The sequence below is a fragment of the Cervus canadensis genome, chromosome X, assembly GCF_019320065.1.
Source record: "Cervus canadensis isolate Bull #8, Minnesota chromosome X, ASM1932006v1, whole genome shotgun sequence".
In the NCBI taxonomy this organism is placed as follows: Eukaryota; Metazoa; Chordata; class Mammalia; order Artiodactyla; family Cervidae; genus Cervus; species Cervus canadensis.
The window spans coordinates 22,733,075-22,750,871 of NC_057419.1; the positions used below are offsets into that span (position 1 = coordinate 22,733,075).

Genomic DNA, 17,797 nt, shown 5'->3' on the forward strand with positions numbered 1-17,797 from the left:
TCATCACCGCTGCCACATTTTCAGCACTAGATGCACCCTTTTAAAAGCAGGTCATTTATCCTTCCAGGCCCGAAGTTCCCTTTGAGACTTCTCTCTCTCTTCATTCCAAATTCACTTCCTCCATGGAGACTGCCTTGATTGAGAACAAACAAGAGCATTTTTTTTTTTGAGAGCCTCCTTGGGCCAAGGCAGGGGGGGATAGGTGGGTGTTTCATACAAGGGTCCCTGTTCACCTAGCCTCCCTTCATCATTCAACAACACAGCTCCAGCCCCAGTCAAGTTCCTTGTTCTCTCAGATTAGGCCCCAAACTAAGAAATACTCATGAAGTTTCAAGAGAACCCACTCCATTTGCCAGAAGACATTTCTGTTTTTCTCTTAGGGAATAATCTTGGAAATACTATTGACTTCTTTGTGGTTCTTCTGTACCTTTGAATCACTTTATTAGCTTGGTTATTTTAAAAATTGGCTTGTAAACTCTTTAAGATTTAAAAAAAATTAACACAAATTATAATGAAGTTTTGCCTTTCCAGGGAAATTCCCCATCAAAGTGCTCAAAGTTTGCCGACACATCTTAGTTTCTTGGAGAACTAGTCAGTCTATAGGGGTGAGAGGGAAGGGAAGCATTCATGATTTAAATGACCCTGTTTATCTGTATAATTTAATTAAATCTGTTGCCATTGAAATAAGACTGCCCCATGAACCTGGTTCTCCAGGAACTCAACTCTTTTTAGTCAGTTTTTTTTTCTCTATTTTTTCCTGAGAAAATTCTAGTTACAACCTACTATGTTACCTTGTTCTATTGTTTTGTTGAAACATCTTATCACCTATTACTCCAACAAGAAAAAAGGAATAATAGCCCATTTTACTGGGGCTTCTGAATTCACAAATACGGTTTGCACACACTTTTTCATTTATGCGGAGAGGCTGCTCCACGACCACTCCAATTTGGGGTCACTTAAAAAAGGTCGAAGAATTGATGCTTTTGAACTGTGGTGATGGAGAAGACTCTTTAGAGTCCCTTGGACTGCAAGGAGATCCAACCAGTCCATCCTAAAGGAGATCAGTCCTGGGTGTTCACTGGAAGGACTGATGTTGAAACTGAAACTCCAATACTTTGGCCACCTCATGCGAACAGCTGACTCATTTGAAAAGACCCTGATGCTGGGAAAGATTGAAGGTGGGAGGAGAAAGGGATGACAGAGGATGAGATGGCTGGATGGCATCACCGACTCAATGGACATGGGTTTGGGTGGACTCCAGGAGTTGGTGATGGACAGGGAGGCCTGGCGTGTTGCAGTCCATGGGGTCGCTAAGAGTCGGACATGACTGAGTGACTGAACTGAACTGAAAAAGTTATGAAATAAAACCACCTCAGGAATCTGCAGCTGCTTCATGGATTCTCCCTGGCTTCAGACGCTGCCTTCTGTTCCACATGTTGGGAAAGCCTAGGGACAGAACTAAGAATGACAGCAAAGGTTCAACACCTTAAGAGACATGACCCCTCTCCGTTCATACCACACTGACAACCATTTACTTCTGGCTAGAAAAGAGTTTTCTCTGCCCTGGTCATTGTGTTTCCTCTTTAGAGCCAGTTTGGGGACTGGCATCTTCTTCCTCTGGCTTGGGTCAAAAGAACCAAGCCTTTGCTCTGTTGGAAACTGCAATTAGCCACACTGGACACCTATCACCCACACAAGCATTGCTTTGTTAGACTTTTCATTTGTACAAAACCAAAGAGAAAAGCTTTTTTTTTTTTTTTTTTTTTACCAAATCCCTTTGGTGCTAAAACATCTTGACATTAATTTGTGATAAAATAACTAATTTATGATAAAATAACTAGAGGACTAAAACCTAATATTACACACAAAAAAAGGAGACCATGATGAGCTCAGGTTATAATACAAAGGTCTTTGTAGGACCTGGGGCTTATTTTTATACAGATCATGGCAACTGTAAGCAATAAATTATATACCCTGTGGTTTTCCCATCCAGGAGATGGTTATGTAAGGAAATAAAAAGCCTGTGATTAGTAACCAAAGACACACACGTGATCATAGGTACAGGCTGCCTTTATGGGAGAAACAAGTGTGCTTGAGTATGCTGTCTAGAGGGCTGTGTATGAAAAAAAATGGCTCTACACAATTATTTGAATAATAATTTAATGATTTTTACACTAAAAAGAATTTAGACCTAACCTAAATCTCCTGCTTAAATATGAAAGCAAAATCAAACAACTTGGAAATGGAATTCACAGCCACAGATTTTAATGGGTTATTTCTCTTCACTTGGGAAAGATGAGGGGGGAGCATGATATTCCATGTCTTCTGAAGACATTTATCTGAGAGTAATCAAATTGTGTAAAATGGAGAAAAATGACTTGAACTCCAAGATATCATTCCTCTTGGACCATGACAACTTTGAACAAAAATATTTTCACAAAACTTCATTTTAATCATCTTCTTTACAAAGCACAATACTTAAGACTTTTCTAAATACAACTTTAGAAAATGAAGCAAAAAAATAATCTCCATTGATGCTGGTCAAGTCCATGCTGAATGCAAAAGAATTTTTTCAAAAGTGATACTTCCAAGCTTTTCAATATTCTTGATGGGTCCATTTTGTAAAGATGGCAGCTGTTTGGGCGGTGGCTTGTCCAGTTCCATGACTGTAGAATCCTCTTGCTGGCTAGCCCATAGGGCAGAAAGGAAGCTGCATATGCCAACTTCTCCTTTTAGAATTGCTTCTCCTTCTCCTGAAAGCCAATGACTCTATGAGAAGGTAACATCCCTCCTGTATTCCAGGTCACCAATGCCCCACAAGGGCGCTCCAACCTCTCAATTTAACTATTCACAATCGTCTGTATACACATTATATAAAACTATATCATTAGGGATTTTCATGAGTGAGATATCCAAATGTAAAAGAATCCTATCGTCATTCTTATATTAGGTGGCGGGGAACTCTGAAGGCTTCAAATTTAACATAGAAACTCTTAGAACAGTCAAGGGGCACAGGAACATTTTATGTCACTCTTGAAAACATGGTGCTCCTGGCCCCCAGCATACCAAGGGCAAGGTAGCTGGAAAGGCAGTATGTTCAGATGTGAGAGTGAAGGGTGTGAAGCGTCTTTCCTTACACACCCCTTCCCTTAGCTACGCCCTCACCCCAGAACCCCACCTGGAAGACCAGGGTGTCCAGGGATCTGTGAATACTCTAGAGGAAGTAGCTGCCTCTAGCAACAAGGCTGAGTATGTAGGTGAGAGGGAGGAGGAAGGGAGAGAGGAAAAGACATTTATTTGTAATACTTTTGATGATCAATATGTGGTTGGGTTTTTTTTTTTTTTTTGCATCACTCCTTCATTTTCATCAGTTCTCAGTCTTTGTCGTGCGAATCTACTGATGTTTAGAAGCTTCACTTTAAAACTCAGGAAATGGACAAAGCAGCTTTTTAGAAATACACAAAACATCTTCAGGGGCCATGAAGGGACCACCCCCTACACCCCAATCCCCAAATAGTCTTGCAATACAATATGCTTCCCTTATTTTCAGCTAAGGATGAGAAAACAGTTACAGAGTCTAAGGCTGAACTCTTCATTGGCTACAGAGATAAAGCAGACAAGCAAACACCAGTTTCCTTGGGTCGGAAAAAGCAATTCCAGGAATGCAAGAGCGAGCCAACGGCTACACTTCAACAAGCGCCTCCCCCCTTTCTCTTGGACCTGAGGAAAGGGTTACAAGAAAGCAAGGCAAATGACATTATGTGAGTACAGTTTCCACAACAGCACACACGATGACCCAGTGCAGGAAAGAATACAACATTCCCCCCCCTTGGTTTTCATTTTTACTTTTATTTATTTTTGATTTAATAATGCATATTCTGTTCACTCAAAAGGTGCAAAGGACAGGAAGCAGGGGTTTAACTTGGCTGATGAAAAATCAAGCAGGGGTGACATTTCTAGTTCATGAACAACCTAAAACTAGAACTTAAAAGTCACAGCTGGTACCAAAGAGCGCACCCAACTTCACAGCTGTCTCCTCTTAAGACCTTTGGTTAGGCGAGAGAAGCTTTGAAGACAGTGGCCTCTAGTGGACTTTGATAAGTGGCTAGAAAAAAAAATGTGTGTGTGTCTTTTAAATCATGGTAGCTGCATCACAAAAGCTCCAATCAAGAGGGTGGTAAAAAGAAGGCACAGATCATTGCAAATACCAGATTTTCTCTTTCTCTTTTTGTAAATATACCATCATATATAAGCTAAAATTTATCTTAGGGTGGTGGGGTTTGCTGGCAGGAGAAGGGACAGGTTGGACCTAAAATTGCATATGTAATAGAATCCTTGAGGGGGACACAGAGCGAGGCAGCTTTTCACGTAAAGCGAAAAGAATGGGACGCTCACTCCGGACTGTGTGTAGTACAAACACTGGGGAAATCTGTGGCAAAACACGATTTAAAAAAAAATCATAAAATTATAAAGCTTGTAAACGAATAATCTAAAATTACATTTTATTAATGGAAAATATCATCAAAATAGTACCACTATGGACTAAACTGCCTGAGTTTTCGTTTCATGTGAGATCTCATAGTAAAAAAGCCTTTAGCACAATTTGCTCTGTTTAAGTCACAACCAGTGCCAGACCCAGGACTATACCATGGGGAAGAATCTCCTCTTGGATGGAATTTGTGTTGTGCTATCAAGACTTTTGTGCTAATCTTTCAAACAGGGACGTGTTGAGGCAAACCTTTAATCTTTTGGCACAAGGTTATTTTGGCTGGGGCAGAAAATTTGAGTCTTGGACTCGGGATGAATAATGCGACATTTCATTTATCAAGTATTCATTTTGATTGAAGAGCTTTCTTTATGTCATTAACTTCCATCTACAAAGGAAAAACAAGAGCCGAACAAAATCACAATCAATTGGCTGGCTAGATAAAAGCTGGAAAGATAAGCAGCTTGGTTGATTGAAAGAAAATAATCAACCTGACAGTTTGAAAGGTGAAATGAGTGAAATGATATCTGATTGAAGAGTTGATCACGATGCCAGAAATGACATAAACCAAAAGAATAGGCACATCGACACAAAGCTTGAGGAGAGGGTAGATGTTTGAATTCTCCAGCTACAAGTGTCCAAAATTTGTCAAAAACAACAATACAACAATAATTTCAGTTTCTTGGTCAGAGGGTGGAGCAGGTTGTCCTGACACACTGGACCACTTGGCAGGGCTGGAAGGCCGCTGTGGCTGGGCCCAAGGGGGTGTCTATGAGCATCCCCAAAGTGATGACGTGCAGTTACCGATCCTTTAAACACCATGGATCCCAGTCACCACCAAAGGAACCAACTGCGTGAGAGCGGAAAGCCCACCATTTCCAACTCCTACACACTCTGCCCTTCGGTCATGGCTGAGTTAGGTCAGAGAGAGGCCAGAGGGGGACAGAGCTCTGATGCCCTGCAGGACAGACACAGCTGTCAGGGAGAAGTAGAGAAATAAAGAGCAGGCACCAAGTATGGACAGCTGTGGTCCTTTGAGCTTCAGTGGCCACATGACAGAAACACAAATGGGGTCTCCCTAGCTCCACACTCTCTCGTACTTATGACAATGAGGCCTCCGGAAACGGAGGGGGGGTAGTTTTCAAAAAGATGGATTACAAATGAGAAACCCAACTGGGGGCACATTTGCTAATGCCTCCCTTCTCCAAGACTTCCCGGGTCCCAGGAGGGGATGTGAGTAAGGCTGTGTCATTCTAAGACAATTGTCACAGGAAGCCCATCTCAATCAGTAGAAAAGTAACTCTCATCTATTTTCAAAATAAAGCCTGGACTTTGCTCCCACCCTCAACTGAGCCTCTCATGGGGCAACAGGACCCCAAGGGACCCACCTGCAACCGAAGCCGGATTTTCTTCTCTTCATCCAACTCTGACAGTAACTGCTTAATCTCTCGTCTGGAAAGCAAATGGCAGTAATATTAAACAAAGCCCAGACTTTTAAAACAGGAGATAAGAAATCTCTTATCACTACAAAATCCATCTGTTCTTTTTACAAAGAAGATGTGGACAGAACATTACACTATTTTCTTTGTACGGCTAAGGCTTAGAGCCTGGTGTAGATAGAAAGGCCATTATTTCTCGGCTCCCCAAATATGCAGCCATTAAATAATAGGTCTGAGGTGACCTTGGAAATCCCTTAATGTAAGCTTCTTCTAGAAGAAGAAGGGGAACCCGAGGCTCAGGGGGGTGGCCTGACTTGCCCAGAGTCTAGTTTCTAGGTATCCAGGCTCATATTTGGTCGTCTTCCCTCTTCTGAAAGTCCTTTCTTCCAGAATTGCTGGTCTTTACATGTACTTACACAACAATATTCATTGCAGACATTTTACCACTCCCCATATATATATATATATACACACACATATATATGTATATATCAGAGAAGGCAATGGCACCCCACTCCTGTATGTTTGCCTGGAAAATGCCATGGATGGAGGAGCCTGGTAGGCTGCGGTCCATGGGGTCGCTAAGAGTCGGACACAACTGAGCGACTTCACTTTCACTTTTCACTTTCATGCATTGGAGAAGGAAATGGCAACCCACTCCAGTGTTCTTGCCTGGAGAATCCCAGGGATAGGGAGCCTGGTGGGGGTTGCACAGAGTCAGACACGACTGAAGCAACTTAGCAGCAGCAGCAGCATATGTATATATATATTTCCTTTATTTTCACGAATTTTAAATTACTGAAAGGTTAGCAATATGTTTTCAGATATTCTCACAGAATCCTACAAATAATAACACCTGAAAACTTGCAGGTAAAAGAACTGAACTAAGGATACAGTAATTATGTCATAGACAAAGTAGACACAAGTTAGAACACAAAGCCCAGTGCCCTTTCTAACGTTAAATAATGAAGTAGAACAAAATGAATCATCTCACAAACTCGCTCTAGACTGAGGTCATTACAACCATGCTAACTCTGATCAGAGAGCTGTGCTCTATTTTAGGGTACTAGACACTCCATTTTACACATGCATGTGTGCAAACTAGACTGGGAAATTAAAAAGCAAAGACTGCAGAGGCTTTATACAGCATTTGCTCACTTCAGATGAGCACCATGGTGGTCCTTGTAGTTGGACCACTGTCCTAGCACTGTGGTCGACACACTGGGTTCTCTGACATGCACCGGTCATGCTTTGTTTGTGTATTTATTCATGCACACGCTATGTACCATGATCTCAGTGGGCCCTACTTAGGGTTTAAGGAGAGAAGTATAAGATGGGGCCTGAAACACACAGCATGACTCCAGGAAGGAGTTGAGTTCAGGTGGGGGAGTTCATTGGGGAAGGAGGTGTGAAGGAAGTTGCTAAGTCTTGAACTAGTGAAAAAGGGTACGTGTCTATGAGGAGGGGAGACAATGGGGGAGTTGATGGAAAAGATCCAGGATAGAACAGGGAGGCGAGAACTACAGATTTGGGAATGAGCACTGTCAGCACAGACTTGAGCTGAATGCTGCATGGGAAGTGACACAGAGAGCAAAGGTGGGAGACTGGTGGGGACCCAGTACCCTGGGGCGGGGAGGCCAGGCCCTGGAGAGGAGCCACTCTGATGTCTGATTTGAGAAGAAGTTGGCTGGGGAAGCACAATTCCAGCCGACCACACCCAGGCTTCACAGTGGAGAGAGCAACATGGGGTGGAGCAGCCCCCAGGCACCGGTTACTCTGCACTCAGGACACAGGCACAGGGCATTTCAGACAAGCAGGAAAGTTCTAGGAACTTCCCAGAAGGAGGGCCCCAAAGGCAGGAAGCCCTGGATCCAGGAGTGGCTGACTCATCTTGGTCAGAAGGCTGAGAACCAGTGCTCTGGGACAAACTGGGGTTGTGGGGTCACTGTCTAGGCAGGGGACACCCATTTCCTGGACATGGATGGGGCCTGTGGGTACCCACAGCTCTCCTGTGCAGGGTCAGCTAGGAGCTGGGGACTTGGAGGAGTTAGGGGCAGCCTGGCTGACTCCTCAAGACCCACTCTAGTCCCATCCTGCAGTTCTGCATATTTGTCTGATGAACCCTTGCCAGGCAGGGGATGAGTTCATAGGACACCTCCAGCCTGAGCGGAACAGAAGCAGGATATACCCGCAGGGCTCAAAGTGAGTTCCACAGGAGCCTTATCTTAGAATGCTCCGGGGAAAAGACAATGATGTTTGGGAAACACTGCATACACTAGCCTCTGTCTTCCCAGGCACAGTGAAGGCTCTGAGCAGTGCTCTAGAGAAGAAACTAACTTGGTTTAACCCAATTATTCCCCGAAGTACATGAACACTTCAGTGGTAGGCAGGTGCTCAGCCTCAGGTGTCCTCCCCAGGGTGTGACTGCGGGTGCCTGTGAGCCCGCCGTGCTGTTCCCCAGCTGGGGTGCTAGGTCGCCTTTGGAGACCCTGTCAGGAAACACCTCCTTGAGGTGCCTCACCTGTTCCCTCCAGAAAGAGCTAACGGGTCCTTAAACTCTCTGCGCCCCAGTTTATTCAGGTAAGTGCCTCCCGACTCCCAGCCCTTTTACCATTTTTGTCACTGCATGCAGTGTCCTGGGTGGTGTGTGCTGAGTGTCGAGCCTCAGGTTGAAAAAGTCCCTGCATCTTTTACACACTCTGTGTCCCTAAATGCAAGCCAGTTCCTACACAGGGCAGCTAACTGAAGAAATGGCAATTTTGCTGATGCCAGAAGGCCACTGGGCTGATTAAGCAGTGGTGTGTGCGCATACCCGTGTTCTGGGGATGTGAAGATCTTTTTTCACAGCCTGCTCAGCACATTGGTCCTCATGGCTGACTCCTCCTCATCCACCCTGCAGCCAGCCCAGGCCCTTCCCAGGTGCAGCTGAGCTACCTGAAGCCTCTGGGGTTCTCCCGCCCACTCCCGCCCCTGCTGCCATCATCCCAAGGGGAGGCTGGCCTATCCCCAGGGAGGCTGGGACCCAGGCTGGCAGAACTCATCCCTGACCTGCGGAAAGCACCCCAGGAGGTGGTTTGAGAAGGAGCTGCAGACACTCACTTCTGCTGGTCCTTCATGGTCTCGATGATGCTCCTCAGCTCCCGGACCTGAGTCCTCAGCTCCTCCATGGCTGCCTGGCTGCTGGCCACAGGCTCCATCTTTGGTTTGCCTTCTGTGCCGAACAGAGACGGGGAGTTGGCTCTGTGTCCAACTGTTCCCAAAGAGGATGACAGAGGGGAGGACGCTGCCGAGGACAGAGGAGCCGGCCCGCCGCCGCCCGCAGCCATGGTCCCCGGCTTCGGTGGCAGGGACGCTTTGTTGTCCGACACCTGCAATGAGGCAGGACAGACAGGATTCAGGCCAGGGAGGCATGTAGGGCACAGCCCTGCCCTGTTTACTACAATGCTCTGTCTACATCACCTGCCCTGAAGCTCCACATGCTCCACCCATTCATTCCTTCCTCCACGAGCCCTCAAGGGCCTGCTTGCTGCAGGCAACCCCTTGTTGTTCAGTTGCTCAGGCATGTCTGACTCTTTTCGACTCCACGGACTGCAGCATGCCAGGCCCCTCTGTCTTCCACTGTTGCCTGGAGTTTGCTCAGATTCCTGTCCATTGAGTCAGTGATACCATTCGACCATCTCAACCTCTGCTTCCCCCTTCTCCTTTTGCCTTCGTCCCTTTATGTATTTTAAATTTGACCACCTTTCTGAACAGGTAGTTCCTAATTGATTTAATGTACTTGTCCAGAGGCCCATGGACCTCCTAGGCTCTTCAAACTCTGAAGTGAGTAAAACATTTTCCTGACCTCCAAAGGGCTGAGAAGCCAGTGAGATGCAGACAGACAGACCAACCAACACACTGCAAATAAGGGGGGAGTGCACAGGCAGGAAGGGAAGCACTCAGGAGAGGCCCAGTGTCCTGGAGGGAGGGTACCAGGATGAGGAGAAGGACCAGGAGGTGGTCAGAACAGGGGTGGTTCTAGAGGGGACAGTTCAGTTCAGTTCAGTTCAGTCGCTCAGTCGTGTCCAAATCTTTGTGACCCCATGAACCGCAGCACGCCAGGCCTCCCTGTCCATCACCAACTGCCAGAGTCTACCCAAACCCATGTCCATTGAGTCAGTGATGCCATCCAGCCATCTCATCCTCTGTCATTCCCTTCTTCTCCTGCCCTCAATCTTTCCCAGCATCAGGGTCTTTTCCATTGAGTCAGCTCTTCGCATCAGATGGCCAAAGTACTGGAGTTTCAGCTTCAACATCAGTCCTTCCAATGAACACCCAGGACTGATCTCCTTTAGGATGGACTGGTTGGATCTCCTTGCAGTCCAAGGGACTCTCAAGAGTCTTCACCAACACCACAGTTCAAAAGCATTAATTCTTCTGTGCTCAGCTTTCTTTATAGTCCAACTCTCACATCCATACATGACTACATACATGACCACACACATCATGTATGGATGTGAGAGGGGGCAGTGCGTGAGACAAAGGCCTAAAGACCGAATAGTGAACTGCAGTCAGGGGAAGTTAGAATGTCAGGGGGCAAGAAAGAGGTGGGGTGTGCCCTCAGGGAGAGTTAAGGCCGGGGAGGCACAGGGGTCTTGTGGAAAGGGATAAAAGATCAGCTGTCAAGCAAAGGTCACCATGGTTGCAGAAAGGCCGAAGGGCTGGCGGGTCTGGAGATCTAGACACTTTCTGGGAAGTCTCATATAGTGAAATCTGGACACAGTGAGGGTTTGCCTCAGGCAGTGGCCAGGAGTCTAGACAGAAAACAGTTTCGAGAGATGTGGCAATAGCAGGCTCATTCAAACAAGAGATGCAGCCCTGCCCTCCTGGAGCAGACACCCCACAGTCACGAGGATGTGGTCCTAGACAGGCCACGGCAGGTGAGATGAGGTACAGACCAAGGGCCGCGGGTGGGGATGAGGAAGGAGGCATTAGGCCGACCCTTTCATGGGAGGAAGAACAGGCTGAAGGCCCAAACAACAATCTCAGTTTCAGACACACTGAATTTTAGAAGCCTGATGGATAGCTGAAGGGGGAGCCCAATGGGCAGAGTCAGTGACTGAAAAAGTGAGTTGGGCCAGAGAAATCACCAGATGAAGTGCAAGCCATGGGGGTGGACGACACAGAATGGGAAGAGAAGAGGCCCACTCAGGGAGCCTACAGGAGCCCTGGATTGAAGAGGTAGAGAGAGGGGAGGGCTCTTGGGGGCTGAGATGGAGAGGTGAGATGGGGGATGGAGCCAGAGCAGAAGAGCGCCCCCGCCCCCAGGAGGAGCTTCCAGAGGTGCCGAGAGCAAAACTGAGGGGAGTTGATCAGTGGAGCCAAGGAGAGTGAATTCTAGTCAAGGCAGGTTGGCAGCTGCAGGGGAGGTGAGGGGCATGGCCTGCAGATTTAGAACTCTCTTTCCAAACACTCGGCTGAGAAAGGAAGATAGGAGAAAGAGAGAGAAAGTTCTTGGAGAAGCCTCAGGAGGAGACAGGATCAAGAAAGGGTTGGATTTACTTTCAAAGACAGGGGAGGCCCTGAGCTGGAAGATTTCTTGAGGGTAAGAGCCAAGGGTGAAGATGGAGGAGACAGACAGGGAGGTCTGATGGAGAGGTGTCCTGAGGGGGCCAGGAGGGCACAGGGAGCGTGAGAGACACGGGTGGCAGGGAAGGGGGGCAGGCTGCAGGCGGCGGGGGGAGAGGGGGGAGGGAGTAGACAGGATGGTGGGAGGTGAGGGAGTCGAGGCTGCTGGTGAGGCTGGGCAACACAGCCGGGGCTCCCTCCAGCAGCAGGCGCCCAGGGCTGGAGCCAAGTTGGGGCTGGGCTGGCATGATGAGGAGGCTGAGCCTGGACTCAGGCTGTGCTGCAGGGAGAAACTGGGCAGAGTCAGCCAGAAGCAGATGGGCCATCGTTCCCAGCCTTTCTGCTCGCCTTTTCTCTGCCAAGTTATCATTGAGAAAATCACTTTCTGCTGCCAGAGAGAATGCTCCACCATCCTGTGCTGACTGTCAGTAGGAGTCAGAGTAAGAGGGGCGAGGGGCTGACATTTACAGAGCACTGATTATATGCCAGACGTTGGCTGGACAACTGCAACGAGGGTCAGTTGGCACACAGGCTTGATGGAGCAGGAAACTGAGGCTTAGGGATGTGGTTGAGAAATTCCCCAAGTCTCAGAGCTCAAGAGTAGCAGAACTGAGCTTCAATCCCCTCCTCTGATATCAGCTTGGTAACATGACCAGGGCTGCCCATGCCCGAGTCTCAGGGTCCTCTCTCCTGGCCTGATTTTCTTTGCTTCTTTTCTATTCCCGAGTTAATACCTTTCCTCATTTCCTACCCTGCATTCTCACATATGTCCCTCAACCCACCCATGTCGTCACAGTGACTTCCAGACATTTCTTGGATTGATGCTTCTCTTTGCATTTCCTATGTGACTCACCCTCCCAAATCACTTCAGCTAACACGTGTTTGTTATAAGCCCTCACAGAGTACAGGCCACCAAATGTCCTGATCAGTTATTTCAAGAGGAATTTCTAGAAGCAATAAATAAGACATGACAACTCCAGGAAAGAGAAATGGAACAGAACAGTGAAACTCAGAAATGTGAAGAGCCAAGGCCCCCCAGTAGATGTCGCTACAGAGACACTCTAGGGATGTGGGAGAGAGTGCAACTCTAGGCATTCCTATGGTCACCAGAAAAAATGGATCTAAATCCAATTTCTGCAAATGGAATCCTTTTATAAAGGCAGACTGCTTCAGTTTTGTGAATATTACAATTGATCTGCTTTATAGGATCATATTTTTGCTGACTATATCAGCTTTTTAAGAAAATCTATACATCTGTAAATCTATGAGAAGGAAAATTCCACATCACCTTTGACTTCTTTGTGTTAATTCCTGCTGTGAGTGCCTTAAAAATGACTTCTGCTTTCTGTTTTTAGATAGAAAACAGTTGCAAATGTTTACAGAAAATAACTTCAATTGACTGGCTTCTCTCAGCACGAGAACATGGCATTTTAAAACCATACCTCACAATCACAGGATGAACAGAACTCGTTTAGGCTAACCTTTAGAAGCCACACACAGTTGCTAAACGATGTGTTCTCTGTTCCTCATAAGCCAATAATAAAAGAGCTATACCATCCCTGGGCATGCGGTGAAATTAAAATGTTTTTAGACTATAAATTTATCCTAATAAATGAATCCAAATAAGCTTTTCTGTAAGAAATCCCATTAGTTATTCATATTCATGAACTGCCAATTGTAATTTGTGACACCGCCAGTTTTGAACATAAAAGTGACAATCTGTAGGCAGAGGGCACAGCATTTAACATATTTCATGCAATCTTTATAAAACTGTTTTGGTTGTTGTGATGGTGATGGTGTGTGAGGAAATATGTGTGTGTGCATGTGTATGTGGTTGCTGGTATGAAAAGGGGATCCAGCCATAAGAGAGAACATGGGATTCTGCTCAGTTTTGGAGACTGTAACATTCCTTGGGGATTTTGATGACCAAAGTCATCACTGTCAGCAAAGAATGACAAAAAATGTTTTAACGGACTGAATGTGTCTTCCCCAAATTCCTATGTGAAAACCCTAACTCTCCTTGGGATGGTATTGGGACATGGGACCTCTGGAAGGTGATTAGGACATGAGGGTGGAGCTCTCATGAATGGGGTTGTTGCCCTTCTAAAAGGGACCCCAAAGAGCTCTCTCACCCTCTTTCTTCCATAGGAAGATACAAAGAGTAGTCATCAGTCTGCAATCCTGAAGAGATCTCTTAGCAGAACCTAACCATGCCAGCACATCCTGATCTCAGGCAGCCAGCCTCCAGAAATGGGAGAAATCAGTTTCTGTTTCTATGTCACCCAATCTGTGGCACTGTGTTTCAGCAGCTTCACATGACTAAGACATCTGTTTCTCCTTGTTTGGTTTATAATGCATCATCAGAGCAGACACGAAAAGGCAGGGGTCCCGTGCTGCCAGGATACCCTTGCCACGGCTGGCCACTCACTTGGGATATGGTAACAGTCTTTGACGTTTTCTTGGATGCGTCCACTCCTCTGTGTGCAAGCGAAATGTGTTCTTCTTTATCTTCTTCAGGACTTGGGGAGTCAAAGATGTCAGGGCTTGAAAGGGAAGACTGGATAGAGCCAAAAGAAAATGCTTTTGTCAGAGTTACACCTTAGCTGACATAGCTTTTGTTAACATAATGCAGTATGCTTTTCAAAGCACTCGACACTTCTATTTTGTTTGTCTCCTCATTATAACGCCAGGCAGAAAGTGTGCTATTATCTGTGTGCTTGAGAGAGTGGCAGAACTGGGACTAAGACGATTTCCTTGACCAGGGATCTTTCTTTCTATCGGATCTTTCCACTGATGCCTGTTGGTCATTTCATCTGTGCAAGCATCCATCTCTCCATCTATCTTTTCCAGCTTCCTCCATCCCTCAGAGACCCTCTCTTTTTTGTAAACATTTGCTACCATGTACCAGGCACTCAGCTTGGTACTGAACTTGACAGTGACATGCCAGACACAGTCCCTGCTCTCACAGGGTGGACAGTCCAGTGGGGAAGGACATTCAGGTTGAGAGGAAGCTGCCTCTAACCTGCCTCTCCTCCCTTCCCTCCAGATCCTTTTTCAGAACCACTGAATCTGCTGCATAGTGAAGTGCCTAAAAGGGCTTGTCTGAGAGGAAACCATTTCTGGGAGTAAGGGATCACCAGCCCTGCAGTCCAGTGAGCAGTGTTATCTCCAGCCCCAGAGAACCGCCCTGCCTGCCAGCACACCATGCTCATGTCTAATCTGCTACCTGCTGCTAAAACGCTGCCCTCAGGGCCATGGACGATCATTATCCATTCTGGATTCAATCTTTGCTAAGGTGTATTTACAGAATGGCAGCATCTCTTGGTGAAATATGGGGATAACACTCCTACCCTTTCTGCCTTGCTGTGAAGATTGAAAAAGCTGGATGATTATAAACCAATTCACTGGAATCACTTGGTCAGAGAAGATGACTATGTTAGAATTTCCCTATTTTAGGACAAAGCAAAGAAAAATCAGAGTTCCTGTGGCAAGGAGGAATCTTCTGGAGATATTGTTAGGTGAGCTCCTATTCAGCCTTACCTCTGTGACTTCCACCTCTGCAGTGGGAAAAATAGTCATATTCAGGGTCACCATGTGGCACCGTTATAGAAAAAATCATACCTACAAATACTATTCTTTTTCTTCTGTTTATTCTACTTACTACGCATTACATTGAGGGAATGTTTAACCAATGTTTTAAAATGAAAAGGTCTTGTTTGTTAATCTTCATTTAATCTGAAAATCCAATTACCTACATCCCCCCAACCAAGCTTTCTTTTACTATAAGCTTAGCTACCTTACAATGCCTTTTATTTTCAGATTTTATTCAAAAAGCCAGTTTCCTCCTATATAACCTAGGATTCATGAGCTGTCAATCAATGTTGGATCTTTGAATTCAATAAAAAGCTCAAACTAGGTTGAGAGGCCCCAGGCTACAGAGATAGGACTAATGTGTTTCCTCCATCATTCCCTCCAATTGCCTTTTAGGAATATGTCCATACCCAGTAGTCCCATCTTGCTATGAAAAACCTAATGGGAAGGTGCTAATGGAAAGAGTAAACATGAATTCACTGTATACAGGAATGGACAGGAATGAAGGGAAAGAGTACAGTAATTGTACTTCTTTAAAGCACAAATGTATCCTGCTGCCTTAAGTCCACAAATAAAATTGTTTCCTATAATATGTCAAAGTACAAGCCACTATTTCATAAGCTTTCTGCAGACAGGGACCATATTTATCTCATTCCCAGTTGCAGCCTTGGTACCTGGTGCAGAGCTGAGCCCACAGCAGATAACCATCAATATTTGTGGAATGAGTGAATGAACAAACATGTAATCTAAAGGTGGAGTGAAGATGACATGTCTTTACCCAGTCTCCCCCAAATGTATCCAAACTCCCAGACATAGGCTGTAGGGACCAAGAGTGTGGTGCAGGGTTGGGGGGGGGGGGCGCACTGTGGAAACTCAAACTTCTCTGTATTTACTTCTGATACCTCAGGGTCCTCTAGATCTTGAAAAGTTGAGAAGAATTTGGACAGAAAACAAAAATAATGAAGGATGCATAGAGAATATATCAGAGGTAGAATGAAATATTTAAATACAGAGATACTAAGAAGTAATTAAATAGTCTGTGTGTTGATGAAGTGTTTGAGGAGGGTGTGGAAAGGTGAGAGGGAAGGAAGGTGGTACCGACATAGTACACAGTGAAAAAGCAAGCCATGTTTTCAAGCCTTTCTTCCCCAAAGATGGCAATACACAGTTAGATATGCTTCCTACAATGAGGAAACACAGGACCACTCAAACCACACTTCCAGACTCAGTGGATATGAGAGACGAGGTTCAAAGGAAGTGGCATTCTTTTTCTTCTAAATGACCACTCCTTAGGTGGGATCATTAGAAAGTGTCCTGAGAAACCTGAAAAAGGTTAATTCTTTGGTATCTGGGTGAAGGCTTTAGTCCCGCAGTCCCAGCAAGAACAAGGCAACTCAATATATAGAGACAGAAAGACCCACACACATACATACATACATACGCTGCTTGCAGAAGCATCACCATTTTTCTACAGTGACCTTCACTTCAGTGTTTAGGATGAATGGAAACATACATGTCCAGTGATACTGCATTGGCTAGATAAACGCTCATGTATCCCCCCAGGCTAGAGCACCAGGGGCAGCCACATTCACTGTGACATGATGGGAGGGTGTGTAATGATGGGGAGAAGGTGCACAGTGGAAGGGGGAAAGCAACTTCCAAAACCATGTATTCTGTGTGGTCCTGTTTTGAAGAAATCCAAGATACACAGCAGGAGGTGAACAGGTCTTAGCTCTTGGAAACAGGACTACAGGGAACTTATGTTTTTCTTCCCCCTTTTGTGCTTCAAATGTGCTACAATAAATGCATTATAGGTTTTGAATAAGAAACAAAGTTATTCAAAATGACCCAAATGAAAACTTCTTTGGGTTATCTGGAGTGTTCTGACTGTTCTCTCCTGCATGATCAGGTGCCTGGTACATTTAAAACCCATCTCCTAAAGGTCTGTGTGGGGTTCCATGCAGGGGTGCCGAGGACACGGCTCTGACAGAAAATGCTGGGCCACTGCCAAGCACTGGAGAGCAGCTTACCCTTTCTTCCCCTAAAAAGTTCTCTTTTGTTTATAGACCAAACCAGCCTTACTCTCCTTTCCCAACAGAAAAAATGACATTGTTTTTCCCCTTACCAATTTCACTTCAGGTTCAAACAAAAATCTGTGGAAGGATAGAGGAGGAGAGTGGCACGAGGGAGTCCCCACCTCACTGGCAGATGCACAAAGAACTAAAAGAAGGAAATGCTGCCTGATTCCAGAAGACTCTCAAATTGCTTCCAGTCAACAGTGTAGCTCATAGACCTCCCTCTCCCAGAGGGTCCTCCAGTCAGCCACTTGCAGCACAGCCCTTGGCCAGAGGCCCCAATCTCTCCTGCTTTCCAGCCTCGGGAAGTGAGGAGACACTTACGGACGTCAGAGACTGGGATGGAGGTCGCCTCCCCGTGGCTTTTGGTCTGCTTGTGGTTGGGTGACTGAGTTTCTCAGTAGATGATACCACGGAGTCAAAACCTTCTAGGTCTAAAACAAAAGGACAACAGATTTTTAAAAGTGCATCAACAAGAGTAAGGGAAGGTTCTTATGCTGCAAGCATATCTTTTCCTTAATAATTATCCTTTATGTCTGGTTTATACTTCATCATTTATGAAGGCTGTTTTACATCCTTTGGTCACCTCATCAGTGTGA

At 45.8% G+C, this 17,797-nt stretch overlaps 1 protein-coding gene across 6 annotated transcripts in view; it reads right to left on the bottom strand.

The window, feature by feature from the left end:
* Positions 1-3,829: 3,829 nt before the first annotated feature.
* Positions 3,830-17,797, bottom strand: part of SH3KBP1 (SH3 domain containing kinase binding protein 1) — a 329,446-nt gene continuing 315,478 nt past the window's right edge. For 4 of the 6 annotated variants that reach the window (XM_043459434.1, XM_043459435.1, XM_043459439.1 and 1 more), the window contains 5 exons: positions 17,523-17,632; positions 13,961-14,089; positions 9,025-9,293; positions 5,875-5,938; positions 3,830-4,874 (listed from right to left, as the gene is read on the bottom strand). In XM_043459434.1, coding sequence (XP_043315369.1) covers positions 4,833-4,874; positions 5,875-5,938; positions 9,025-9,293; positions 13,961-14,089; positions 17,523-17,632 — 614 coding nt within the window. In that variant the 3' untranslated portion in view covers positions 3,830-4,832. The remainder of the gene's footprint in view (positions 4,875-5,874; positions 5,939-9,024; positions 9,294-13,960; positions 14,090-17,522; positions 17,633-17,797) is intronic. The other 2 variants (XM_043459437.1, XM_043459440.1) reach the window with 1 other exon arrangement.